Raw genomic sequence first — 24,216 nt, forward strand, 5'->3', positions numbered from 1 at the left:
GTTATTAACAAGAAAGATAAGGTCTCTCTGCCTTCATGGAGCTTACATTCTAAAGGAGAAGACAAGGACATGAATAGAGAAGACACCCAGGAGCTATGATGGGGGGTAAGGGCAGAGGTTTGCTTTAGACAGGTTGATCAGGTTAAGTTCTCACAAAGAGGTGACATTTGAGCTGAAAACTAAAGGATGAAAAAGAGCTGTCACCAAAAGAGTTAAGGGAAAAGCATTATAGAGAGAGGGAGTGTCAAAGGCAAAGGCAAAGGTCCTGGGACAGGAAAGAATTTGCTTAGTTTAAGGAACAAAAGGGACAGTGGTATGTGTGTTGTAGTTGTTAATGAAAACATTCCTTTAAATCACCAGTATCATAAAAATCAACACCATTTATTAAAAGCTTATTATTTGCAAAAATTGTATTGGGTGCTTCTCACATATGTTCTCATTTAATGTTCACAAAAACTCTCAACGGTGAAAATGACTAACTTCATTCATTTAAGTCAGAAAAACAGACTTCAAAGATATATGTATTGAATTGTACATTGTGATTAAATGTTGGCAGTTAGACTGTAATCCAGGTCCACCTGATTCAAAGGAGTCTACATTAACTCCGAAAGACAAATAAAAGGTCACGTTAAAAAAAATGTGTGTGTTTGTTTATTTAATATGTTGACAAAATGGAGTAGTGGAAATACCATATGCTGACAGAGCAGTTTTATGAGCAAATAGCCAATAAATGCCAATATTACCACCAGGGCTATTTTTATGTGTGTGGTAGAGGTTAGAGGATATACTGGATAACTGTTCTGCAGGCTTTTCTCAAAATTACACATGCCAGAAGAGCATTCCAAAACCTTATTTTTAACAGATGTCATGTGACAGTGTAACAAAACACATACTATATCACAACAAAATTTAATGTTCAAATAAAAACCATTATTTGTACACATTTTTATATTTATTTTGGTATATAATAAAAAAAGATTATATTTTTGGCATATGCCTTTCTTAAGTAAGTTGCAACTCCCTCTGACTTCTGGGTCTGACATTAGGCCAGCTGAAACACACACAGTCAATACCACTGGGGAAAGAGCAGAAGAAAGGATAAAGGAGAGCAAAGATCTACACTTAATTAGCGGAGATGTTATGCAGTTAAATGGCACCTCTATTGTGCTGGTCTCCCAGTTCTTTTAGATCTGAGCTGCAGGAGATTAGTTTCATCACTGAACTCATAAATGGCCTCTTTCCTCCACCCCTGTTCCATTCGTGACAAATTTATTAGTTCTTTCTAACAATGAAATGAGAACCAGGGATTTCAATTACCACCAGAATGTAGTAAAGGCATGGAGTCCCTTGCAGGTAGTATTTTTCTATTTCATTTTATGGGCAAATATAGAAACATTGTTAACAGACATTAAATGTTATTTATTAGCATGCTAATAAGCCTTCACACTTTTAAAAGTAAACACTAAACTTCTAACAAATTAAACTTAGAATAGTAAGTGTAATGCAGATACTCTGGAAAACGGATGCACTTCAGAAATAATTTTTTAAAACCAAAATAATCACTGAGTATGATAAAAAGACAAAGATATAAGAGGAGATGCTTATTAGTCATTCTTTCAGCTCAGTTTAGTTTTATCACCTTTTGCACAATTTAAAATTTATGCAAACGTTTTCAATGTTGCCTTTAATTTTTGCCAGAATATTTTGAACCTGGCTTAAAACTGAAATTGAAGAAGCCCAAGGAGGGCTTTAATAACAACTTTCTTCAGTCTGTTTATTTAAAACATGATGAATAAGCAAAAAGAAAAGGTGCAGAACTGAAAAAGAAAAATGATCCCTTCTCCTTCCTAGAAGTGTTCAAGATTACTGGATTGTTCATAATCTTGCACCAGGAATTAAAATCTTTCTCACATGCCAATAGCTAAATATACATATAACACTGTCCAGTCACCATATACATGTGAGCTTAGAGCCTAAGGGTTTATAAGTAGTTTTAAAGTTATAGAAAGGCAGGAAGAAGTTTCACTACTATTAAGGCCCCAGTGTCGCCTGACTTATTTAATGCGCTCTCTCAAAATTGTTTAGCTTCTTATAGTCTTTTTCTTGAGGAAGTAGGAGGTCAGTTAGTATTTTACCACACTAAATGCTTAATATCTTTACTAACAAATCATTCTCATAGAAAAAAATAGAAGAAATTTAAAGGAACATTTAAAGAAATGCCAGGAACCTAAACAAACAAACAAAAAAAGTGAAGAAATTCTGTTCTTCATAAGCTCACAAGGCATTTAAGCACAGTAGCACAGAAGACAAGCGAATTCTAACGCAAGTTCCAGCCTGGCCACTAACTGGCTGAGCAAGCTATGCGCCTTAGCTTTTTTATCTGTAAGATGAGAATAAAAGTATCTATCTTATAGAGTTGTTGCAAGGAATAAATGACATACATTTAGAGGTTTTAGCAGTGTATGACACAAAAGAATTGTCTGGTAGCTATTAATATCATTCATTAACAAGACAGAGGGTGATTTTTTTTCTTCTCTAATGTACAGATCATCACCCTTTGGGGTTGATTTAGCACAATCTTGACAGGAATTAACAAATGCTAAATAAGTATTTGTTAATAGATTGAAACATAACATTAGTGAGATTCCAAGATCCCAGACTGGGGAAATCCTCTGTTTCTTTATATTCTGGAAGATCAGCCAGGGATGGGAATTGGAGATAGCCCTTGAAGCGAGAACTACAGTTTCTTTCAATGATCTCCTATTAATACTTTGAACCTCAGAGATTTGTTTTGTGAGTCAGCAGAAATTGTTTCACCCAGATATATATTACTGCTGAGCATTTATTTCCAAATCTGTTGTACATCACAGTCATTACTTAAAATATTGCTTTTCACAACTGTCACTGTTATCAGGAGATGGTAGACAATATAGAGAACACAATGTTATGCCCTAAATGTGGGACTTCCCTGGTGGCGCAGTGGTTAAGAATCCGCCTGCCAATGCAGGGGACATGCGCTCAAGCCCTGGTCCGGGAAGATTCCCACATGCCACGGAGCAACAAAGCCTGTGTGCCACAACTACAACTGTGCGTCACAACAAAGCCTGTGAGCCTGCACTCTACAGCCCGTGAGCCACAACTACTGAGCCCATGTGCCGCAACTACCGAAGCGCACGCACCTAGAGCCCGTGCTCCGCAACAAGAGAAGCCACTGCAATGAGAAGCCCGCACACCGCAACGAGGAGTAGCCCCTGCTCACCGCAACTAGAGAAAGCCCAAGCGCAGCAACGAAGACCCAATGCAGCCCAAAATAAGTAAAATAAATAAATTTATAAAAAAAGAACTGTGAGAAACAAACATTTCTAGTTTAAACCACTCAGTCGCTGGTATTTTTGTTATAGCAGCCCGAAGGGACTAGACACATGGTTAGTTGTCCAAAGTTTGAGGCCCATTTAGGGATGTGACAGGAGAAGAACAAGCAGATACACGTTATGGAGCATGGTATTGAAATGATCACTCAAACTGCAACCCAAATGAAATTGCCCCAAATCGTAAGGCGACAGTTGACTGGAAACATGGCAAAAACTCCCAGACAAGTTCAACACTTGCAAAACGTCATAACGTGCTTAGATGGTTTTCATTTTTCCCAAGAAAATGCAAGTTGTTCTTTACATCAGGCCCAGTGCCCAAGGAAACCAGAGCTTGGACTCTGATGAAGGTACCAGGGGATGTTTTCTGGAAATGTTGCTTTTTACAGTGTCAACTGCGAAAGGGATGGTGTATGGAGACAGATAAAATAAATTCCCCCCTTGAGGCAGCAATTTACAAAATCTGCAACACATACTTAGTTCATTTTCACTACTGAGCTTTTAGTAAACCTTCTGTCACAGGGTAAAATCTGGGCTTTTGAGTTCAAAGACTACACTTTGTCTTTGCATTTTTAAAATGTTTCCAAATGGCATCTGTTTTTTAGAAGCTTTTTAAGAAGCTTGATTCAAGGAGACTGCTGAATCTTTAGGACTTCTGCTTTGCATCCCTTTGGATAAACAAAACCAGCCACAGTTTTATATTTTTTATTCTCAAAAGAAAACAATCTAGTCAATCAACTTCCATACACTCAGACACAAGAATACTTCACTCTCAGGGTATTCTATTTTCCATTTTTATTGTCATAAATTTGAAATTAAAGTTAAGTTGCAAATTTCACGTGAAAGAGGGTGATAAAATTTAATGATCACTAAAATTTCAAGTGGAATCTATTTTACTGATCTTGGTTCTCTGCTCTCCTGAGGCCTCTTGACATAGTAAATTGAAGTGTGCAAATCTAATTGGCTGAGACCCTGCTTGACCCTAATACAGACTGCTAACGTTTTATCTCTGCTGAGAACTGATACCAAATTTAAGGCTTGGTAAGCCTCTTCACCTTTTGAGAAAATAGAGATTTTAATGAGCCATTAAGTCACATAGCCCGTTGCCCAAGCCTCCATCCCCTATAATCGCCCATGTTTTAAGTCATTGCTTAGGACCATTATTTTTTAATCATACATCAGACAAAGGAAAAGATACAAAGAGATTTGCCTACATTTTGAAGACTGCATCTTGGGAAGAATAAGTACATATGCATTACATTTTTGTTTCTGGAATTATAGAAGTTCCATTATAACTCTCAGGAATTATCCGAGGGATAAGCAGGATATTGCATTTACCTTCCAGTTTAATAAAGCCTTAAAGAGTCAATCCCAGTTCACCAATTTATTCAAATTGGGACTTCTAAAAACATACTTTAGGGGCTTCCCTGGTGGCGCAGTGATTGAGAGTCCGCCTGCCGTTGCAGGGGACACGGGTTTGTGCCCCGGTCCGGGAAGATCCCACATGCCGCGGAGCGGCTGGGCCCGTGAGCCATGGCCGCTGAGCCTGTGCATCCCGAGCCTGTGCTCCGCAACAGGAGAGGCCACAACAGTGAGAGGCCCGCGTACCGCAAAAACAAACAAACAAACAAAACAAAACAAAAAAACATACTTTAGTATCTCCCAAGCTAACGAGAATTTCTGGGGAAATTTAAGAATCTCTTTTACTAATCCTTCAACTCTTCTGGAGATCTAGTGTTAGGACACAGCATCCCACATCACCCTCACTTTCCCTTCTAAAGTAACTCAGGGACTCTTAGCTACCCCATCCCTGCTTTCTATCCACAATCTCTAAATTCCCCAAACCACAACCTAGTTTGAAAATTCAGGTTTGGACATTCTACAGTCAGGCAGAAATGACTGACAGCAAAGCCACAGAGACTACCCAGTTGGTCTGTCACTAGCCCACTTTAACCCATGGTTGCTTACTAGGGGAGGACTGGCCATCTACTGGGATTACTGAGCAGTTAATGTTCTATACTGTCAGCCTCTGCCAGGGCAATTTATTTGCCCATGTCAGTTTTCTGTCTTCGGTGGTTTTTCTTGCCTAGTTTATCTCCAACGATGTGACTGCCAACTCTACACTGGAATTCTTTTCCATAATGTAATACAACTATATTAATATTTATTAGACTTGTTCCAAAAGAACTAAGAAATTCGAGTTCTATTTTTTTCTTCAAAACACCACACTGCCATAGGCTACTCTATAAGTAGCTGTAATGAAGTAATGACTGAGGAAAAGATTATCTTCTCCTTCCAGCTCATTTCAGATGTTTGTGCCTAAGCATTGTTTAGAGGACAAAAACAAAAATCAAACACCTGCCCCTCCACTCCCAAAACATTTCCAAAAAACTAAAATCCTTCAAATGGAAGATCTCAGAATATATTTTTAAAAAGCTGTCTAGGACAGAAATTAAACATAATTACAGGTCATCTGAAAAACAACAAGTCGATAGTGCCACTTAATGTCCTTCAAGGGCATAGCTCCTGAAATGTCTCCAAAAAAAATTACTTTTTTAAAGAACATAAACCCAATTTTAAAAAATTAAATGAAGGATTCAGCTCATTTTAAATGAAAGTACTGATACTGAAGAAAGTGTCCAGAAACACTTTTTAGATTATAGATACTACAATTAAAATGTTCCCTTTTTCCTCTTAAAATAATGAGACTGATATTCATATGTAGCCCACATAGTCAATTTCATTACTGCCATATTGTGACTTTTTTCACTTTTTCATTATATTTAGTAGCCATCCAAAGATGTAACATTTCCTTTAGCACAATCATGGTTGCCTAGTGGAAGAGAGAGGAAGAGAGGAGAGGAAGAGGGAGGGGGAAGGGGAGGAAAGGAGACGGTGAGGGAGTGGCTCCACGAGGGCAGATCTCATGAAGGCAAGGATGTTTACTGTTTCAATGCCCAGCATGCAGCATGCCTGGTACACAGTAGATGCAAATAAATAGTCCGCGTGTGGAATTCATATTTATGGAGGACCTGCCAGATACCAAGGTTTATACATTTCTAACCATAGTTAATCCTCTCAACGGTCTTATGAAGTCAGCAATATTATTGTCCCCAATTTATATATATGAATACTGCCTCGAAATAACCTAAAGATGGCCTAGTAAAAGAGAACAATGAATAGGAAAAATCGTGTTCATAATCATCTATTTTTATCTCATTTAAAATAAAACCAAAAGCCAGATTACGGTAAGTCAGAAGAAGACGAGGGGCACATATATATTCCAGACACTCTGTTAAGTGACTGTCATAGGTAGCACTTTGAAGCTTTTCATAACGAAGCATGATACTCTTTTGGTGTGCTTTGCATTCTGGGGTTCACAAAGTGAAACGGGGGAGGAAAGCAAGAAACTGATGAAAGGTGAGCCAGGTAGGCTGGAAATTTAAAAAATAAAAGCAAAAACAACAGCAACCTTACCACTAGCAGCCATCACAAGTAAGGTGTCAGTCACTGAATACTTTTCAACTAAAGTGAGGAAGAATGGATTATCTTTTGTGTGTATTTAAAATGTTTCAGCTGATCTGCAGCGGATTAAAGAAGGGATTTGCTTGTTTCAACGTACCTCAAACCCATATGCAAATAGGACTGTGATACTGTGCCACACATTTATAGTCAAAGACCATACTTTGTTTTTAAGAAGAGCAGCACAATGTAACTGCAAATGAATGTCACACACACACACGCACACATACACGCGCGCGCACACACACACGCACGCGCACACACACACACACACACACACACACACACACACACAAAGCCAGACAACGTTAAGCTCCAGTGAAGAATTTTGGTAATTACCGGCTGTATTGTAAAAATCACCCAATATGTTTGTCTCCATTGTTTGTGATTCCTCTGAAGATTGAAAACACTCTCCTCTCTGCTGCTGTCCCCACCCTCGCCATTTTATCCTTTTCTGTTCCCACGGATTCCTACCACTGTGACAAATACTGACCTTTTGTTTCAATATTACATTCATGGAGGGAGGGAGAGCAGAAGAGGATACAGAGAAGGAGGGAGAGTGAAAGTAACTGTATGTGTGTGTTTGTGTGTGTGTGTATGTATGTGTACAGGAATGACAGAACTTGGAATTCGCCCCCCAGTTTTTTAAACAAAAATGAACTCTAGGACAGGGATGGTGGTTGTTTTTTAATGGGTAGACCTTAAAGATGAACCAGGAATAGGTTCTGTGTAAATAAGAGACCAGCAGGGTGGTATTCATTTGTTTGTTTAGTCAACAGAAATTTAATGAGTACCTACTATGGAAAGGCATTATGCTACCTAGTGGATACTTACAAAAGTGAATGATTTGTTTCATAAATATGATAGGAAATTACAATTTTTATTTTAAAATAATTTTTTATTTTAAAAGCTAAACCCCTTAGCTAAGTGGATTCAAGGATTAAACAAATATTTATTCAGCTTTACTGATTATTTGCCCTTTGAAATATTATTTGTTAAGCTTCATGACACTATGCTCCTAGAATTTATTTTCTTTAGATCTTAGACTCCTTTGCAGGATTTTCATCCTTAGCCTGTTATTTAAGTGTTGGTGTTCCACAGGGTTAAGTTTTCATTTCTTTATTCTACATACTTCCCTGGGAGTTCTCATTGCTCCTATGACTTTTATTCATTTTTAAAAATTTATTTATTATTTATTTTTGACTGTGTCGGGTCTTAGTTGCGGCACTCGGGATCTTTGTTGAGGCATGCAGGCTCTTCATCATGGTGCATGGGCTTCTCTCTAGTTGTGGTGTGCGGGCTCCAGGGCGTGTGGGCTCTGTAGTTTGCGGCACGTGGGCTCTCTCGTTGAGGCATGTGAGCTCAGTTGTTGCGACACGCGGGCTCAGTTGTCCCGTGGCATGTGGGATCTATAGTTCCCTGATCAGGGATCGAACCCCTGTCCCCTGCATCGTAAGGCGGATTCTTTGCCACTGGACCACCAGGGAAGTCCCACTCCTATGACTTTTAGTATCATCTCTATGTGATACAGAGACCAGATCTGATGACACCAAATTCTGCATGTCCAGTTCAATATAGGACATTGCCACCTGGATGTTTCAAGGTGCCCAAACTCAGAATACCATAAAATTGAACTAATTAACTTCCTCTTATCTCATGACCTAGCACAGCCATCCATGAAGTTGCCCAATCAAGAAACCGAAGAGTCATTCTTAACTCCTTTCTTTATACTCCCTAACAATCTAAAAGTTCCCTAAATTTTTATATCCTAAATTATACTAAGAAACCACCCATTCCTCTTCACACACTCTGCTACCACCCAATCCAAGTCACTGTCATATCTCGGCAACATTCTCATGAACACTTGCTTAATTGGTCTCCCTGGTTTCAATCTTGCCTGCCCCCAATGGTTTTGGACTTTATAGCCAGTTACTTGTTAAAAATGAAAATTTGATCACATTGTTCTCTTGTTTCAAACCCTTTACTGGCTTCCCATATACTAAAGGTAAAATTCCAACTCCTTTATGAGATCCTTTAGACCTCTGTTTACCTTACAAACTCTTGTCTTGCCTCTCCTCTCTCAGACACTATACTCCACCACACTGAAATTCTTTCAGTTCCTTAAACATGAAGTTGATGCTTTTACCTCAGGCATTCCCATATCCTTCGCACTGCCTAAAACTTACCTTTACTCCAAACCCACCAATGCTAACTCCTGATTATCATTTAAATACTGGCTTCCTTTGGGAAGCCGACTGGGGTTGCCACTCCACCCCTGCTCAACCTACCCACCTTCAACCCCCTGTACTTGCACCCAACCTACCTGTATCTCTACCAAAGATAGGTCCTGTTATATGTTCCCACAATGATGTATACATCCTCTCTAATATCATTTTTTAATATTTTATTATAAACATCTATTTAAAATTCTTTTTCTTTAATTCTGGTATAAAGGGCGACAAACTATCTAGCATAAGCAGCTTGCCCAGTACAGTGCCTTGCACAGAACTGGTACTCAATAAATATTTGTTCAATGAGTAAATGGAGCACCTTTTATTTAAAGGAACTGGGAAGTGTTTAGAGATAAATAAACACCTCCTACCCTTAAGGAGGATAACATTAAATGTAGAATGGCTGTTATACGTAATTATATGATGATAATGAGTAAATAAAATTGACTTCAATTTGGATACATGGGGATTTGCTAACACTGAAAATTGTAATGAAACATTTAGCTCTCCCTTCTGGGATAATCTAATGCACACTAAACACTTCGGGAAGACAGTTTTACGATTTTATATTACAGATAAGAAAATAGGCACAGCAAAATTACTCAAGGTTACCTAGTGAATCATAAGCAGAGCCAAGATTTAAAACTCAAAGTGGTCAATATCCAGTACCTAGTGCTATAATTTTTTGTTTTGTTTTGTTTTTTGTTTTTGCGGTACGCGGGCCTCTCACTGCTGTGGCCTCTCCCGTTGAGGAGCACAGGCTCCGGACGCGCAGGCTCAGCGGCCATGGCTCACGGGCCCAGCCGCTCCGCGGCATGTGGGATCTTCCCGGACCGGGGCACGAACCCACGTCCCCTGCATCGGCAGGCGGACTCTCAACCACTGCGCCACCAGGGAAGCCCAGTGCTATAATTTTTAAAAAACTACTTTTTCTTTTTCTCCCCAGAGTTCTATTTTGTGATTGTAAGACTTCTACCTGTATACTTTAATAATCTTATCAAAAATATCACCTGTGATATTTATATTTGAATATGGAAACTCAGGAACGGAGGCCCTTTTCGATGGATTTTCCTCTAGTCTTTAAAATACAAGGCTTTGTGTGATGTGTCCCTGCACGCTTGTACGCTCTGAGAGGTATTAAGCTCCTTCTTTGCTCTTAACAGTGTTAGTATTGGGCACTAATTGCCACTACGAAGTGCAAACGTTGAACTCTTCTGCTGTTGGACATCAGGTTGGACGCTCTATGTTTAAACATCCATAGTTAGTTGGCTGGTGCATTCTAGCGCACTCAGTGGACGTTTTGGTAGAAAATGCTGCCAGTACTTAATAAATATTCGAGAAACAACATAGGCTATTACATTTAACAGGATTTCTGGTTCTAACATTCATACTGTGAGAGAAATAAACTAAAAAAAGGTTTATGATGCCATTTCAAAAGGCCAGATATGTACTAAGTACTCAATAAATATGCTTACTCTCATTGTGGTATTCTGGGGCCAATGGTAAACTTAATGCATAACCAAAATGCATAATAAAGCCTTAATCACCTTCTCACTATATACAATTAGTACACAGATATGCCTTTGCTCTTTATAACAATAAGCATTGCTGACATTAATTTCTCAGAGATAGACAGGGCAAGTATACACTTGAGATTTTTTTCCTAACCCCAGACTGAACTTTCTTTTTTTTTTTTTTTTTTTTGCGGTACGCGGGCCTCTCACTGTTGTGGCCTCTCCCATTGCGGAGCACAGGCTCCGGATGCGCAGGCTCAGCGGCCATGGCTCACGGGCCCAGCCGCTCCGCGGCATGTGGGATCTTCCCGGACCGGGGCACAAACCCGTGTCCCCTGCATCGGCAGGCGGACTCTTAACCACTGCGCCACCAGGGAAGCCCTGAACTTTCTTTTTATACCTGAATACAGCACAAGATGTTAAAAGAATTCAACCTGTACAAATTGTGGCTAACACTTGCTACGTTTATTAGGTATGCAGAACACACTCCTCTTAATCATTCTTCAGTTCAATTATACAATTTTCTCTCACCAGATACAACATCAAATAGAAGAACCTCCAATTAAAGAACATTTCTCTTGCTCTTTGAGCTTTGCTTAACTCATCTTTTGTTCACCAGAAGCAAACATCTCTACCTCTAAAGCACTCAAGCCAGCTCATTATATCACTCTCCAGTCTTGCCTTGCAGCTCCAGGCCCAGGAAGAACTTTAAATGTCCAAAGTATTTACTGTTCTTAATCCCCATTGTGACGTTAAGTGAATTGGTTCTGTCATGTGAGTATAACTGATTTTGTTTCCCCTAATAAAGATAGACACTCGAGTTACCCATTTGTAAGCTAGCCCAATGTAAAAGGAAGAGAGAACTTCTGTCAGATGTCAAGTTAACATCAATTGCTCATACCATGGAAATGTCAATTAAAACTCTAGTGCAATCTTTCAAACACAATTTTCCAGTCCAAGAAATGTGTATACATCCATAGTGAACGGAGAGGCATACAAGGATAAGCTCAATATATGTGTTAATATTGTTGGTTGGTCATTAGTAGATGGTATTCATGGAGTCAGAATACTTTTGATCTTCACTTGAAAATGTAGATTCCATGAATTCATCCTCATTCATTAGCCCTGCTTTTCGGGAAAGGACTTTGTAAAGATGTTGCTTTCATTTCCTAATGCTGCAGTTCCTACTAAGCTATACCAGGGAATAAAGGTTCCTTTCAAGAGTAGCACAGAGACTGAGTTGGCTTCCTGCTTTCAGAGATTATAAATGTTCTCAAACACTTCCAAAATGAAGCAAATTCCAACTTGGGTTTCAAAGATCTCTTTATTTATTTATTTTTTTACTCCATTTGCCTTAGTGGTCTGAATGTGACAATAATGAAGGCTAACAGAGTAAAAACAAATGTTTAAACCAAAGATACCTGCCCTATTGGAGAATTTACTTTACCTGCAGAGATTCCATTTCTTCATCTTTTCTGTGAGTCTCCTCCAGCAGATCTATAATAAGAAAGTAAAATATCCATCAAAATACAATGTCAAAATGCATTGCCTCTTACTTTCAAACTCGATTCAGTCAGTAGCTTGTATAAACCGTTGTCCGGAAAGAGAATTTGATACATTTAAGTATAAGAAGCAACATGAAAGAAATGCCCTCTGATCCCAACTGGTGAGATGCGGTAGAGATCTGGATTCTGCCAAACCTAAGCTAGCTAAGAAGCCCTGGGAGGTCCTAGGTCTGGTGGCGATACCAGAAAATGAGACCAACTCAATTACAAATCCAAAATCATACCAATGTTTTAGAAATCTGGCCTAATGCTTATGTAACTCAAAAGCAACACAAAATTTTCTTTAAAAAAAAAAAACCTTTTTTCGTTTGAAAGAAAAAAATAGAAACAAACCATTCGCTCTTAAAATAAGCTCCCAAGCCAAGTTCCACCTCCAGAGTCAATTTTTTAACCAAATTAAAACACCCTGGAATAATGGGTGTTATGAATGGAAGTAGAACACCACCTTAACTGTAAACTCATATTAATTATCATTTCACACTGAGAGGGTGGGAAGCATTGATGCTACATCTGACCAACTGTCTGGCACCATCTCAGAGAAATTAGTGGCTGGAAGAGATTTCTGTCTAAATGCATGCGTATAACCATGGTATCTCAGTGCCCTAGACTAATTTATGAACTTGCTATAAAGGAAAATGAATTTGGCAAGCAGAATTTTCTGCCTGCAGCTATACCACCTTGCGCTATGATCTTATTAGATCTCACAAACCTAAAGAGGGCTGGGCTGAGTTAGAACTTGGACGAAAACTGGCAAGAAATACCTACAGCAGCGCACATTAACATTAGCATTTGCCTTACTCTGTGATTGATATAGCTTACCAAGAGGCTGTGCTGCATAAAAGGAAAATATAACGTACAGAAATTCAATATGTACCCCAGAAAGGCAAATGCAAATGTTTTTAGCAAGTGCTACTAGATGGAGTGGGAAGCAGTAATACACTGGGTAACCAAGTCACGCTGGTATATGTCATAACTGGGCAGGCAATATCCTGAAACTTCAGGAGACCTGGTAGATGATATAATTGATGGTGATGGCCCTTTGAGATTGCACAGCTAAGAGAAATACAGAGGAGTGGCAAGCAGTCCCCTCAAGACACAGTGTACTGGGATTAAGGATGAAAGTTTTTGCTATCTGTAGACGGCTGATGTTGGCTCCCCAAACACCCATAATCAGAGTTACATCAAGAAAGTTACAGGAGTATGCCAATGTATTAGGGTGTATTTTTAAAGTGCTTTTTGTTGGCACATAAGGATTTTTAGCTATATGGTACAGAAACCAACTTGGGGTGTGGTAAATTAAGTGCCCTCAATCATTCCTCTTTCTGCATCCTTACTCAATTGCATTGCGACATTGTAACTACTTCCATCAAGAGGTCACATGTATCTTGCATCTAGGCTTGCCTCCTGACTTGATTTGGTAAATAGAATACAGCAGAAGCAATTCTGTGCCAATCTGCAATAAGGGTTCCAAAAGGCCTCATGCATTTTCACTTTTCCACTTGGAACTCTTTCACTACCATGTGAACAAGCCCAGGCCAGCCTGCCAGATGACAAGAGACATATGGTCCAGTATTCTTTCCACCCCTGAAACCCTGCAGGTTGCCCCAACTGGTAGCCTGCAAATGCCCAGAAGCATGGATGACTCAGATGGGAGCCCAACTGAGACCAGTCAAACTGCCCAGCTGAGCCCAGTACCGACTTCAACTCAGAGAATCATGACTTATGGAATAAATGGAATTGGGGGATGCTTTGGTACACAGCACTTGCTAACTGATAGCAACCAGCTGCTAACTGAATAGCAAGCATTCAGAATTTATTAGAAGGGTGTAAGAGTAACTTATCAATACATCTAGTAACAATAGATAACAGAAAAGTGGATTCAGACTCTGGAGAGAGTAACAACTGGTCTGGGGGTGTAGGGATGAAGGTAGCATGAACTAATGGGCATTTTATACTGGGTAACACTAATCTGTGCATTACTCCACTCAAAATGAAATTCCATAAAGAGAAGAGCTAATGAGACTAGCTTAGATCTTTTGCCTACTGCTTGGCCAGGGGAAAGTATGAAGCACTTTCACTGATAATCCCAGAAGGATTGGATGAAGAACAGAAAGGACTGTTTCCAAACATCAGGGTACTATTAACAAAAGGAGGAGGTATGGATATCAGACAGGCCAAAACAACAGCCAGTTTTAGTAATTCTATCTTCAGTACAACTCTTATCAATATTTGTGAGACATAAATTACTTCAATATCTTGGCTATCGTAAATAATGCTTCAGTAAACATGGGGGTGCATATATCTTTTTGAATTTAGTGTTTTCATTTTCTTCAGATAAATACCCAGAAGGGGAATTGCTGGATCATGTGGTAGTTCTAGTTTTAATTTTTTGAGGAACCTCCAAACTATTTTCCATAATGGCTGCACCAACTTACATTCCCACCAACAGTGCACAAGCGTTCCCTTTTCTCCACATCCTTGCCAACATTTGTTTTTGTTGTCTTCTTGATAATATCCATTCTAACAAGTGTGAGGTGGTATCTCATTATGGTTTGATTTGCATTTCCCTGATGATTAGTGATGTTGAGCATCTTTTTATGTGTACGTTGGCCATCTGTATGTCTCCCTTGGAAAAATGTCTATTCAGCTCCACTGCCCATTTTTTAAATCAGACTGTTTTTTTTTTGAAATTGAGTTGTGTGAGTTCTTTATATAATTTGGATATTAACTCCTTATTGGACATATCATTTGCAAATGTCTTCTCCCACACAGGGGGTTGCCTTTTTGTTTTGTTGATGGTTTCCTTTGCTGTGCAAAAGCTTTTCAGTTGGATGTAGTCCCATTTTGTTTATTTTTGCTTTTGTTGCCCTTGCCTGAGGAGACAGATCCAAAAAATATCGCTAAGACTGATGTCAGAGAGCTTACTGCCTATGTTTTATTCTAGGAGTCTTATGGTTTCAGGTCTTATAAAGTCTTTAATCCATTTTGAGTTTATTTTTGTATATGGTGTAAGAAAGTGTCCATGAATGAATAAAGAAGATGTGGCACATATATACAATGAAATATTACTCAGCCATAAAGAACGAAATCTTGCCATTTGTAACAACACAGATGGACCTAGAGGGTATTATGTTAAGTGAAATAAGTCAGAGAGAGGAAGACAAATACTGTATTATTTCACTTAGATGTGGAATCTAAAAAACAAAACAAAACAAAAACATACCAAAAAACCCCCAAAACAAAACAGAAACAGACTCATCAATACAGAGAACAAACTGGTGGTCCCTGGGCGTAGGGGGATGGGGTTGGGTGAAATAGGTAAAGGGGATTAAGAGGCACAAAATTCCAGTTATAAAACATGCAAGTCACAGGGATGTAATGTACTGTATAGGGAATACTGTCAATAAAATTACAATAGCTTTGCCTGATGACAGATGTTTACTAGACTTATAGTGTTGATCAATTTGTAATGTATATAAATGTCAAATCACTAAGTTGTACACCTGAAAATAACACAATATTCTATGTCAATTAAACTCCAATTTTAAAAATTAAATTAAAAAATAAGTACTTGTGAGATACAAGATCACTACTGCGTCTCTATGTGGACGTGGCCATTTTGTTCCACTATGGATATTAGGAGGTTCTCAGAGCTGAGCCCCTTGTAATGAATTGCATTGCTTAATGATACAGTGGAGCTGGAATGGTGGATAGTGGGGTCTATCAACCATTAAAGAAAACTGATCTAGTTCCTCCAGAGTCAACTTGGTATGGCAAACACCAAACCCCTTAGCTAAAACTTAACTGGATAAATAATGGGTACTGGATCTCTTATGCAGCCAAACTCAACTCACACATTTGATAAAATATATATGTAAAGGAGTTCAGTCTACCCTCAGAACTTCACAGAATTACTGCAATTTAAAAATCATGTTCTCAGTTTTCTTCAAATACATAAAGGTCATGCTGCTCTTCCAAAAAGCTGATACCAATAGCGACGCTTGCTTTTGAATGGTTGAAAAAAAACTGCCAAGGAATTCCTATAATTGATATTTAAAATACAAAATCCCCTTCTGTTCACCCCCACTGACTCTCATCCCAGCTTATATCAAGAGTATAAGTAGACACTTGTTTTTGTTTTTGTCTCCATGTCACATCCCTCCCCTTTGAGAACTTCACGTTCTTCTTTTCCATGTGATTCCTGTGAACTTTCAGTCAAGTGGTTAACTTCTTTGGCCACAAAAGTAAGTCATGACCCAGAATGGCCAATTAGAGCACCCTACCTCCCTGCACATATAAGCTAAGCAAGGCCAGCAGTGATATGGATACCAGGAAAGAATATCTCCTTCTGAAGCTGCAAGCTTATATGAGCCTGGAGCTTTCAAGGCTCTATTTTCTACTATGTCAAAGGAACTTGTACAACAATGAAGCTGGTAAAGAAGAAAGCAGAGCCAAGAAACAGAGAGCTGGTTCAGGACAGATACACCCTTATCTGAAGTCCATGTAACTCCTGAACTTCTAACACTATTTTTTTTCTTTAGTAGCGGTAGTTGGATTGCTGTCATTTCTAAAAGTCTCTGGGGATGTGGCTGTATTGAACCTTATCTCTATGCAGAAACTTGGAGAACTTAGAGTTAGCAAGAACTTTCTATTCCACAGTGAAACATTTCATTCTGCAATAAATAGATGAAGACATGAAGCTCAAAGAAGGCAAATGGTTTGCCTGCAATTACCTAGTTAGTGCTAGAGACACAACTAGAGCTTTGTTCTCCTGTTTTCCTACCCCATCATATCATGCTCTCTTTGGTACCACTCAGTACTTATTGTACCTTTCTTCATATGGTTATTTTTTAAATGCACACATTTGTATTCCTCTCACTTACCTTAGGAGTTCACTGATGTCAACAACCAGGGCTTTGATGTCTTTATACCCACAGCCTCCCTAACCACTGCTTATCTACCTTTGCTACTTAACTTGGATCCCCCAAATACCTTTCTCTGCCTACATCACTTCTCTATGCAATTGCTCACTTGTTAAGTGCATTGTTCAATTACATGCATTTGGGATGATTAACAAGGTTATCAACCTGTGCTGATGAAATATGGCTACTGGGCATCACTGAGGAGTGACTACTCTACTGCAAACAGACACAGGATGAGAGAACCTGTCCACAGGTGAGACCTCTGGACAGTTGACGTTACATAATGCTGTGACACCTGAGTGTGATGAGTGCACCTGGATATAATGAGTAAACTTGCTGTTTGTTCTTCCAGCATCAGAACAAACGATCGGCATGGAAAAAGCTGAAGGGCTGCTCTGCTCCCTTGCTCAGCACTGGCATGTTCATGTTTTGCTTTATTATTCTCTGGTTTGCTGTTCTATACAAACAGAATTCAACTGCCATGCAAATTGCTGTGGCTAAATGTGCTTCCATCAACATTAGTAAATGAAAGATATTTTTGGTGAAAAGGGCAACCATTCTGTGTATTTTCCTTGGACAGGCTCTAGCCAGTTTAAAAGAGCTGATACTAACTCATTATGACATATGGTTATTAGAGGAGGGAAAAAGTCCCACTTAAAAAAGCAGGACATCATGGATGAGAACTGGAGAATCCTGTTGTTTTGTTTTGTTTTGTTCCACGTTGCATTTCTCTGGCACATGCAGGGTAATACATCATGATCATGTTTTTGGCTAAGGCTGTCTTCACCACTTCCTTCGCAACTAGTGGTCTGGCTATTTAAGGAGGTTTGACACTTTTTATGTTGATTCTGGTTCCTAGTAGCCAAGGAAACAGATAGGTTGTTTGTTTATTTGCTTTTAAAAGGAGAATCATGTTCAGGTGGGCATAACCAATACACTCATCTAGCAACTTGACCCTTCATAGAAAGGTTGGCAATCATGTTTAGAAAGGAGTAGTGTTTCTTTTCCTCTCTTTTACTATAAAATATCTCATCCTTATTATAACTCAGCCCAGCTGGTAATGAAGAGAAAGTTATAGAAACAAGGGTTTCAGACTCCGCAACATTTATAACAACACCACCGGACACAGTAGCACTGGCAGAAGAATATGGTGAATTAGTGACTGAGGTTTAGGGAAAAGCATTAGTCTCTGGCTCCTGTATCTTCACTTAGTAATTCAGTGCACCTTTTCAATGCTACTCTATGTGTCCTGACATTCAGTGAAAACAAGAGATAATGTAAATTCTCAAAAGAATGCAATACTTTTTAAAAAGTAAATTTGTGCCATTCCTCTTTGCGGGTGGCGGTGGCAATATAATGAAATTAACCAAATTAAAGAGCGCACTACAACCCTTAAAAGGTCATAAACGATGGACCTAGCATCCCACAGTTACATACTAGATACTCCAGATTTTATCTACATGCTGAAGACAATGGTTGATTTCTCTTTTCCTTTCCTGGCTCTCTAGTTATTTAGGATTACTGACATTTTAGGGACAGAAGGGACTGCTGAAATAACCTAATGCCAAGGTTTTCAGTTTTTTTTAAAAAAAGAAGTAGAATTCTGCCTTACAAGTGAAATCACACACACTTTCAAGTGTATATTATGAATAAACAATTAAGGAAGCTGCTTTGGTGGAAGCAGAAGTGAAGGGCCTGGAGGCCAGACCACTGGACTTCCCTCCTATCCTGGGGTCAACCCCTGTGGTGCCGTGGTGGGGCAATTAAGCTCCACACTGTGCTGATTGAAAACCACTGATCTAATCCCACCTTCTCACATCTTGTAGATGAGGACTGAGTTCCGAGAGATTAAAAGCCTCTGGCGACATCACATAACTAGTAGATAGAAGTATGTGAACCTGAGCCTAGGGCTTCTGAACTGGACCAGGGTCCGATACTTTGTTTCATAAAACAGTGACTACCTTCCTTTGCCTTTCAAGGTTTCTACTGAAACGACATAGTATTTCAAGCCCTACCGTGAATGCCTATACATTTTCCAATGCCTCCCCAAACTAAAAGTAAATTTTGCTAAAGCACTTGTGTAACATCAGCAATCTATGAGAAGACCTATAGTTAACAGCTGTGCACAATAAAATTCCTCACCTCTAGGAGATAACATCAAAAGATGTGGCTTTGATGGAAAGCAAATACCTAGACACTTGAAAAAGCAGTTGTTTTTGGCAAGATGTGTTCAACATACAACATACAGAATATCTCACAACATAAAACAACAACAAAAAATCTGTTTAAATGAATGGGTAACAGTTGAATAGTGTCTCAGCTTAATGCAACATTTGCCAGTCAATGTTTTTCCTATTTTATTGTACTAGTAAACGTAAATAGGATAAATGAATAAAAATATGACTCTGTAGTAGACGAAATACCTCAAAAAACAATAAAATGTGTTGGTTTAAAATTAGCATAAGTAAAACACTTAAAATAGTGTCTGGTACTTAGTAAGAGTTTATATATATATATATGGTTTTTTTTAAAAATTACCCTTCAGTATGCCTGCTAAAATCAGAAAAATGTGTGAAAAATAATCACCTGCATTTTAAAACAAATAAGCAAAAAAAGCCCTCAAGCATCCTGCTTTTAGATTCCATCCATAATTGGTAGCTACATTATTTAGAACTCTGCCATATCTACTGCCACCCACTGGTTCATATCTGGATATACCACAATGAGCTAAGAGCTTTCTCATAAGGTCTGACCACAGAAAACACACAGGTTGAAATGAAGAATAACATTCAAAAAGTACGGCTATCCTCTGTGGTTTGTCTCAGACGCTGAAACAACATGCTGGTCTACAGATGGAGCCCAAATGGTCTAATAAATGAAAGGTTTATAATCCACTGTCTGTCTTAGGTATGTGGTAAAACATCCAAATACAGGTACTCATGTTTTATTTGATGTCAGTTCATTTCTGGTGAAACTTTCCATCTTGACAACTTTACAGAGATTTAAAACATCTTCTCCACAAAACTGCTACACTACAGAAAACAACAAAGTAATCTACCCCATTCTGCCTAATTCTTGGCTCTGGCATGAAGAAACAACAAGATATAGATTGAAAGTTCCGATTCAATCAACTATTAAGATTTTTAACATTTCTATTAGCAACAAGAGCAGAAAAAGAACATATTCATTAAGAGACAAGTAACCTGTCTTAAATCAGTCTAAGGGCTATCTTGGTCAAAAGGACTGCATGTGACAATTAGCAAAATGAGCAAGAGACGTTTATGATCTATTATAAACACCACTTCAAGAATAAGTTTCATATGCTCAAACCCAGGAACAAAATCATGTTCCTTCCTACATACAATATCTCTAAATTACAATCACCTAATGGAAACTTTGGCTTTTATTTAAATTCCTTTATCTTGGACTTTGTTCAGGTTCTAAACTCATAAGGTGCAAGTGGGTATGTATTTTGGGGCCTATAGAAATTCTGGGTATTTGACTTGTTCATCTCCTGTTTACAGAAACTATAAACGTTTGTGCTGGTTTCTTTTTTTCATTATTATTATTTATTTATTTATTTATTTATTTTTTATTTTTGTGGTACGCGGGCCTCTCACTGTTGTGGCCTCTCCTGTTGCGGAGCACAGGCTCACGGGCCCAGCAGCTCCATGGCATGTGGGATCTTCCCGGACCGGGGCACGAACCCGAGTCCCCTGCATCAGCAGGCGGACTCTCAACCACTGCGCCACCAGGGAAGCCCTGTGCTGGTTTCTTGATGCACCTACTAGTAAATTAGATCTAGCTTCCTAGGCCTTTCAGACTCCTGGGTCTACCCTAAATCTATTCTAAATACAGACCAAGTTTTGAAAACCAAACATAAAGAACAAATCTTGACAGCAATGAGAGATAAATGATACCATAGTTATAGGGGGGAAATAGAATGCTAGCTAATTTCTCATTATAATCCATGGAGGTTATTACATTTTTAAATGCTGAAAAAAAGAAATGACAACTCAGAGTCCTGTACGCAGTGAAAATATCCTTCTAGAATGAAGGTGGACTCAAGACATTCTCAGGAAGAAAAATTAAGATAATTAGTTGTCAGCAGACCTACACTAAAAAAACAACTAAAGAAAAGTCTCTAAAAAGACAAGAAATGATAAAAGAATCTTAAAAGATCAGGAAGAAAGAGCACAGTAATCAAATATGTGGATAAATCCAACAGATTTTCCTTCTCCTATTTAGCTTTTAAAATTATGTTCGATAGTTGAAACAAAATATGTAACATGATATGATGTGATTCTAAATGCATATAGAGGAATATGTAAGACAATTAAATTATAAATAGGAAGGACAAAAGAACATGAAGGAAGAAAGTCTTCTACAATTCAAACTGATAAAATGACAATACCAGTAGACTTTGACAGCCAGGTATATGCAGTGTAGTGTTTAGAACAACCACTGAAAAAGCTATACAAACAGATGTACTCAAAAACAGAATTGAAAAATCAAAATGGAATTCTAAAAAATGCTCAAATAACCCATAGGAAGACAGAAAAAAGGCAGAGAAATAAAAAACACAGAAAACAAACAAAAATGGCAGACATTAAGTCATAACATCAATAATTATATTACATAAAAATGGTCTAAATGTACCATTTAAAAGATAGAAGTTGGCAGACTGGATTAATGACGACTCGGCTATTAATCCATGACATTGCCCATGGACCCAACTATATGCTGTCTGTAAGAAAGTCACTTCAAATATAATGATACAGGCAGGATGAAAGTAAAAAATGGAAGAAGACACACCATGTAAATATTAATGAAAAAAAGCAGGAATGATTATATTAATATAAGATAAAGTAGATTCCAGAGCAAAGAAAATGATCAGAAACAGAAAAGAACATTATATAATGATAAAAAGGGTTAATCTACCAACTGATATAACTGAAAGGAACAATAGAAGAAATTCAAAATTAGAATTGGAGACCTCAACACCCTTCTCTCAACAATTGGTATTACAATCAGACAGAAGATCATCAAAGATATATATAAGCAAATACCAAGGATATATATAAGCATAAATATAACAGGGAAAACACGTGGAAACTAAACACTTCTAAATAAAGCATGGGTCAAAGAGAATGTCTCAAGGGAGATAAAAATATTATAAATTGAATAAAATGAAAACACAACATGTCAAAGATTATGGAACACAGTCAAAGCAGTGCAGAGGAGAAAATCTTAGAAATAATGCTTACATTAGAAAAGAAGAAAAGTCTTGAATAAATACTGTATGCTCCCACCTCAAGAACCTAAAAAATTACAAAATAAATCCCAAGCAGTGAAAGGAAAAAAATATTAAGATAACAATAGAAATCAATGAAATTGAGAATAGGAAAACAAGAGAGAAAAATCAATGAAACAAAGAGGTGCTCCTTACATAGTTCAACAGAATTGACAAACCTTTAGCAAGACTGATGAGAGAAAGAGCATGTGACATCAGTAATGAAACAGGGGATTTCACTACAGATCTTGCAGATATAAAAAGGATATTAAGGGAAGACTATGAGCAACTCTTCACATATAAATTTGACAACTCAGATGAAATGGACCACTTCCTTAAAACATATAAGGTACCATAACTTACTCAATATGAAATAACTAATTTGAATAACCTTGTAAGTATTAAGTAAATTATATTTGTAATACAAAAATTCCCAGAAAAGAAATCTCCAGGCCAGAAGGTTTCACTGGTGAATTCAACCAAATGTTTAAAAAAGAATTAGCACCAATTTTACACAATCTCTCCCAGAAAATAGAAAAAAAGGAATACTTTTTAATTCATTTTATCAAACTAGTATCACCTTGCTACAAAAAATATACAATTAAAAAAAGAAATAGAAAGAAAACTGCAGCTCCCTCCTAAATACAGATGCAAATAACCCTAACAAAATATTAGAAAATAAAATTTAACAACATATAAAAAGAATTATATATCATGACCAAGTTGGGTTTATTCTAGGGATGCAAGGTTGGTTCAATATTCAAAAATCAATCAACGTAATCCATCATTTTAACAAGCTAAAGAAGAAAGAAAATCACATAATTGTATCAATTGATGCATAAAAATTATCTGACAAAATTCATCATATAGTCATGATTAAAAAAAACTTCAGAAAAAATATAGAACTTCCTCAACTTGATAGAGTGCATCTATAAAAACCTACAACTAACATATTTAATGGTAAAAGATGAAATGTTTTCCCTGTAAGATCAGAAATACGGCAAGAATGTTCTGTCTCACAATTCTTATTCATCATGATATTGGAATATCTTTTCAATGCAAAAAGCAAGAAAAGGAAATGAAAAGTATATAGATTGGAAACAAAGAAATAAGTGTCCCTATTTGCAGATAACATGATTGTCTTCATAGAAAATCCCAAAGACTCTAACAACAACAAAAACCCAAACAGACAAAAACTAGCTCTTGAAATCATTAAGTGAGCTCAGCAAAGTCACAGGATACAAGATAAAAATACAAAAACTGATTATATTTCAATATACTTTGAATGAACAGGCAGAAACCAAAATTAAAAATTAAAATACCAATTTAAAAGACTCCCCTCCCAAGCGAAATACTTAAGTGTAAATTTAACAAAACATATAAAGGACTTACATGCAAAACAATGATGAGAAATACCATGTTCATGGACTGGAAGACTCACACTGTAAAGATAACAATTCTCTCCAAACTGATATAAAATTCAATAGAATTTCTATAAAAGTCCCAGCAATATTTTTTTGGTAGCTAAAGACAAGGTTATTCTAAAATGCGTATGGAAAGGTAAAGGAACTAGAGCAGCTTAAACAAATGAGCGAACTGAGTGAAATCAGTTTATTCAAGTTCTAGACTTGTTACAGAGCTACAGTAATCAAGACTGTGTGGTCTTGATAGAAGTATATACACATAGATCAATGGAACAGATAGAGAACCTAATTATAGAAATGGAGAACAGATCAGTGGTGGCCAGAAGTTAAGGATGAAGTGGGGATAGAAGAGAAGTGGGTGTAGCTATAAAAGGCAA

General features: G+C 37.7%; 1 protein-coding gene across 2 annotated transcripts in view; it reads right to left on the reverse strand.

Moving 5' to 3' along the window:
- CEP128 (centrosomal protein 128) overlaps positions 1 to 24,216 on the reverse strand; it is a 433,475-nt gene that overhangs the window by 63,616 nt on the left and 345,643 nt on the right. For both annotated transcript variants that reach the window (XM_029239363.1, XM_029239364.1), the window contains one exon: positions 12,083 to 12,132. In XM_029239363.1, the coding sequence (XP_029095196.1) occupies positions 12,083 to 12,132 (50 nt within the window). The remainder of the gene's footprint in view (positions 1 to 12,082; positions 12,133 to 24,216) is intronic.

Source organism: Monodon monoceros, unplaced genomic scaffold (genome assembly GCF_005190385.1).
Source record: "Monodon monoceros isolate NGI ecotype Baffin Bay Population unplaced genomic scaffold, NGI_Narwhal_1 Super_Scaffold_21, whole genome shotgun sequence".
Taxonomy (NCBI): Eukaryota; Metazoa; Chordata; class Mammalia; order Artiodactyla; family Monodontidae; genus Monodon; species Monodon monoceros.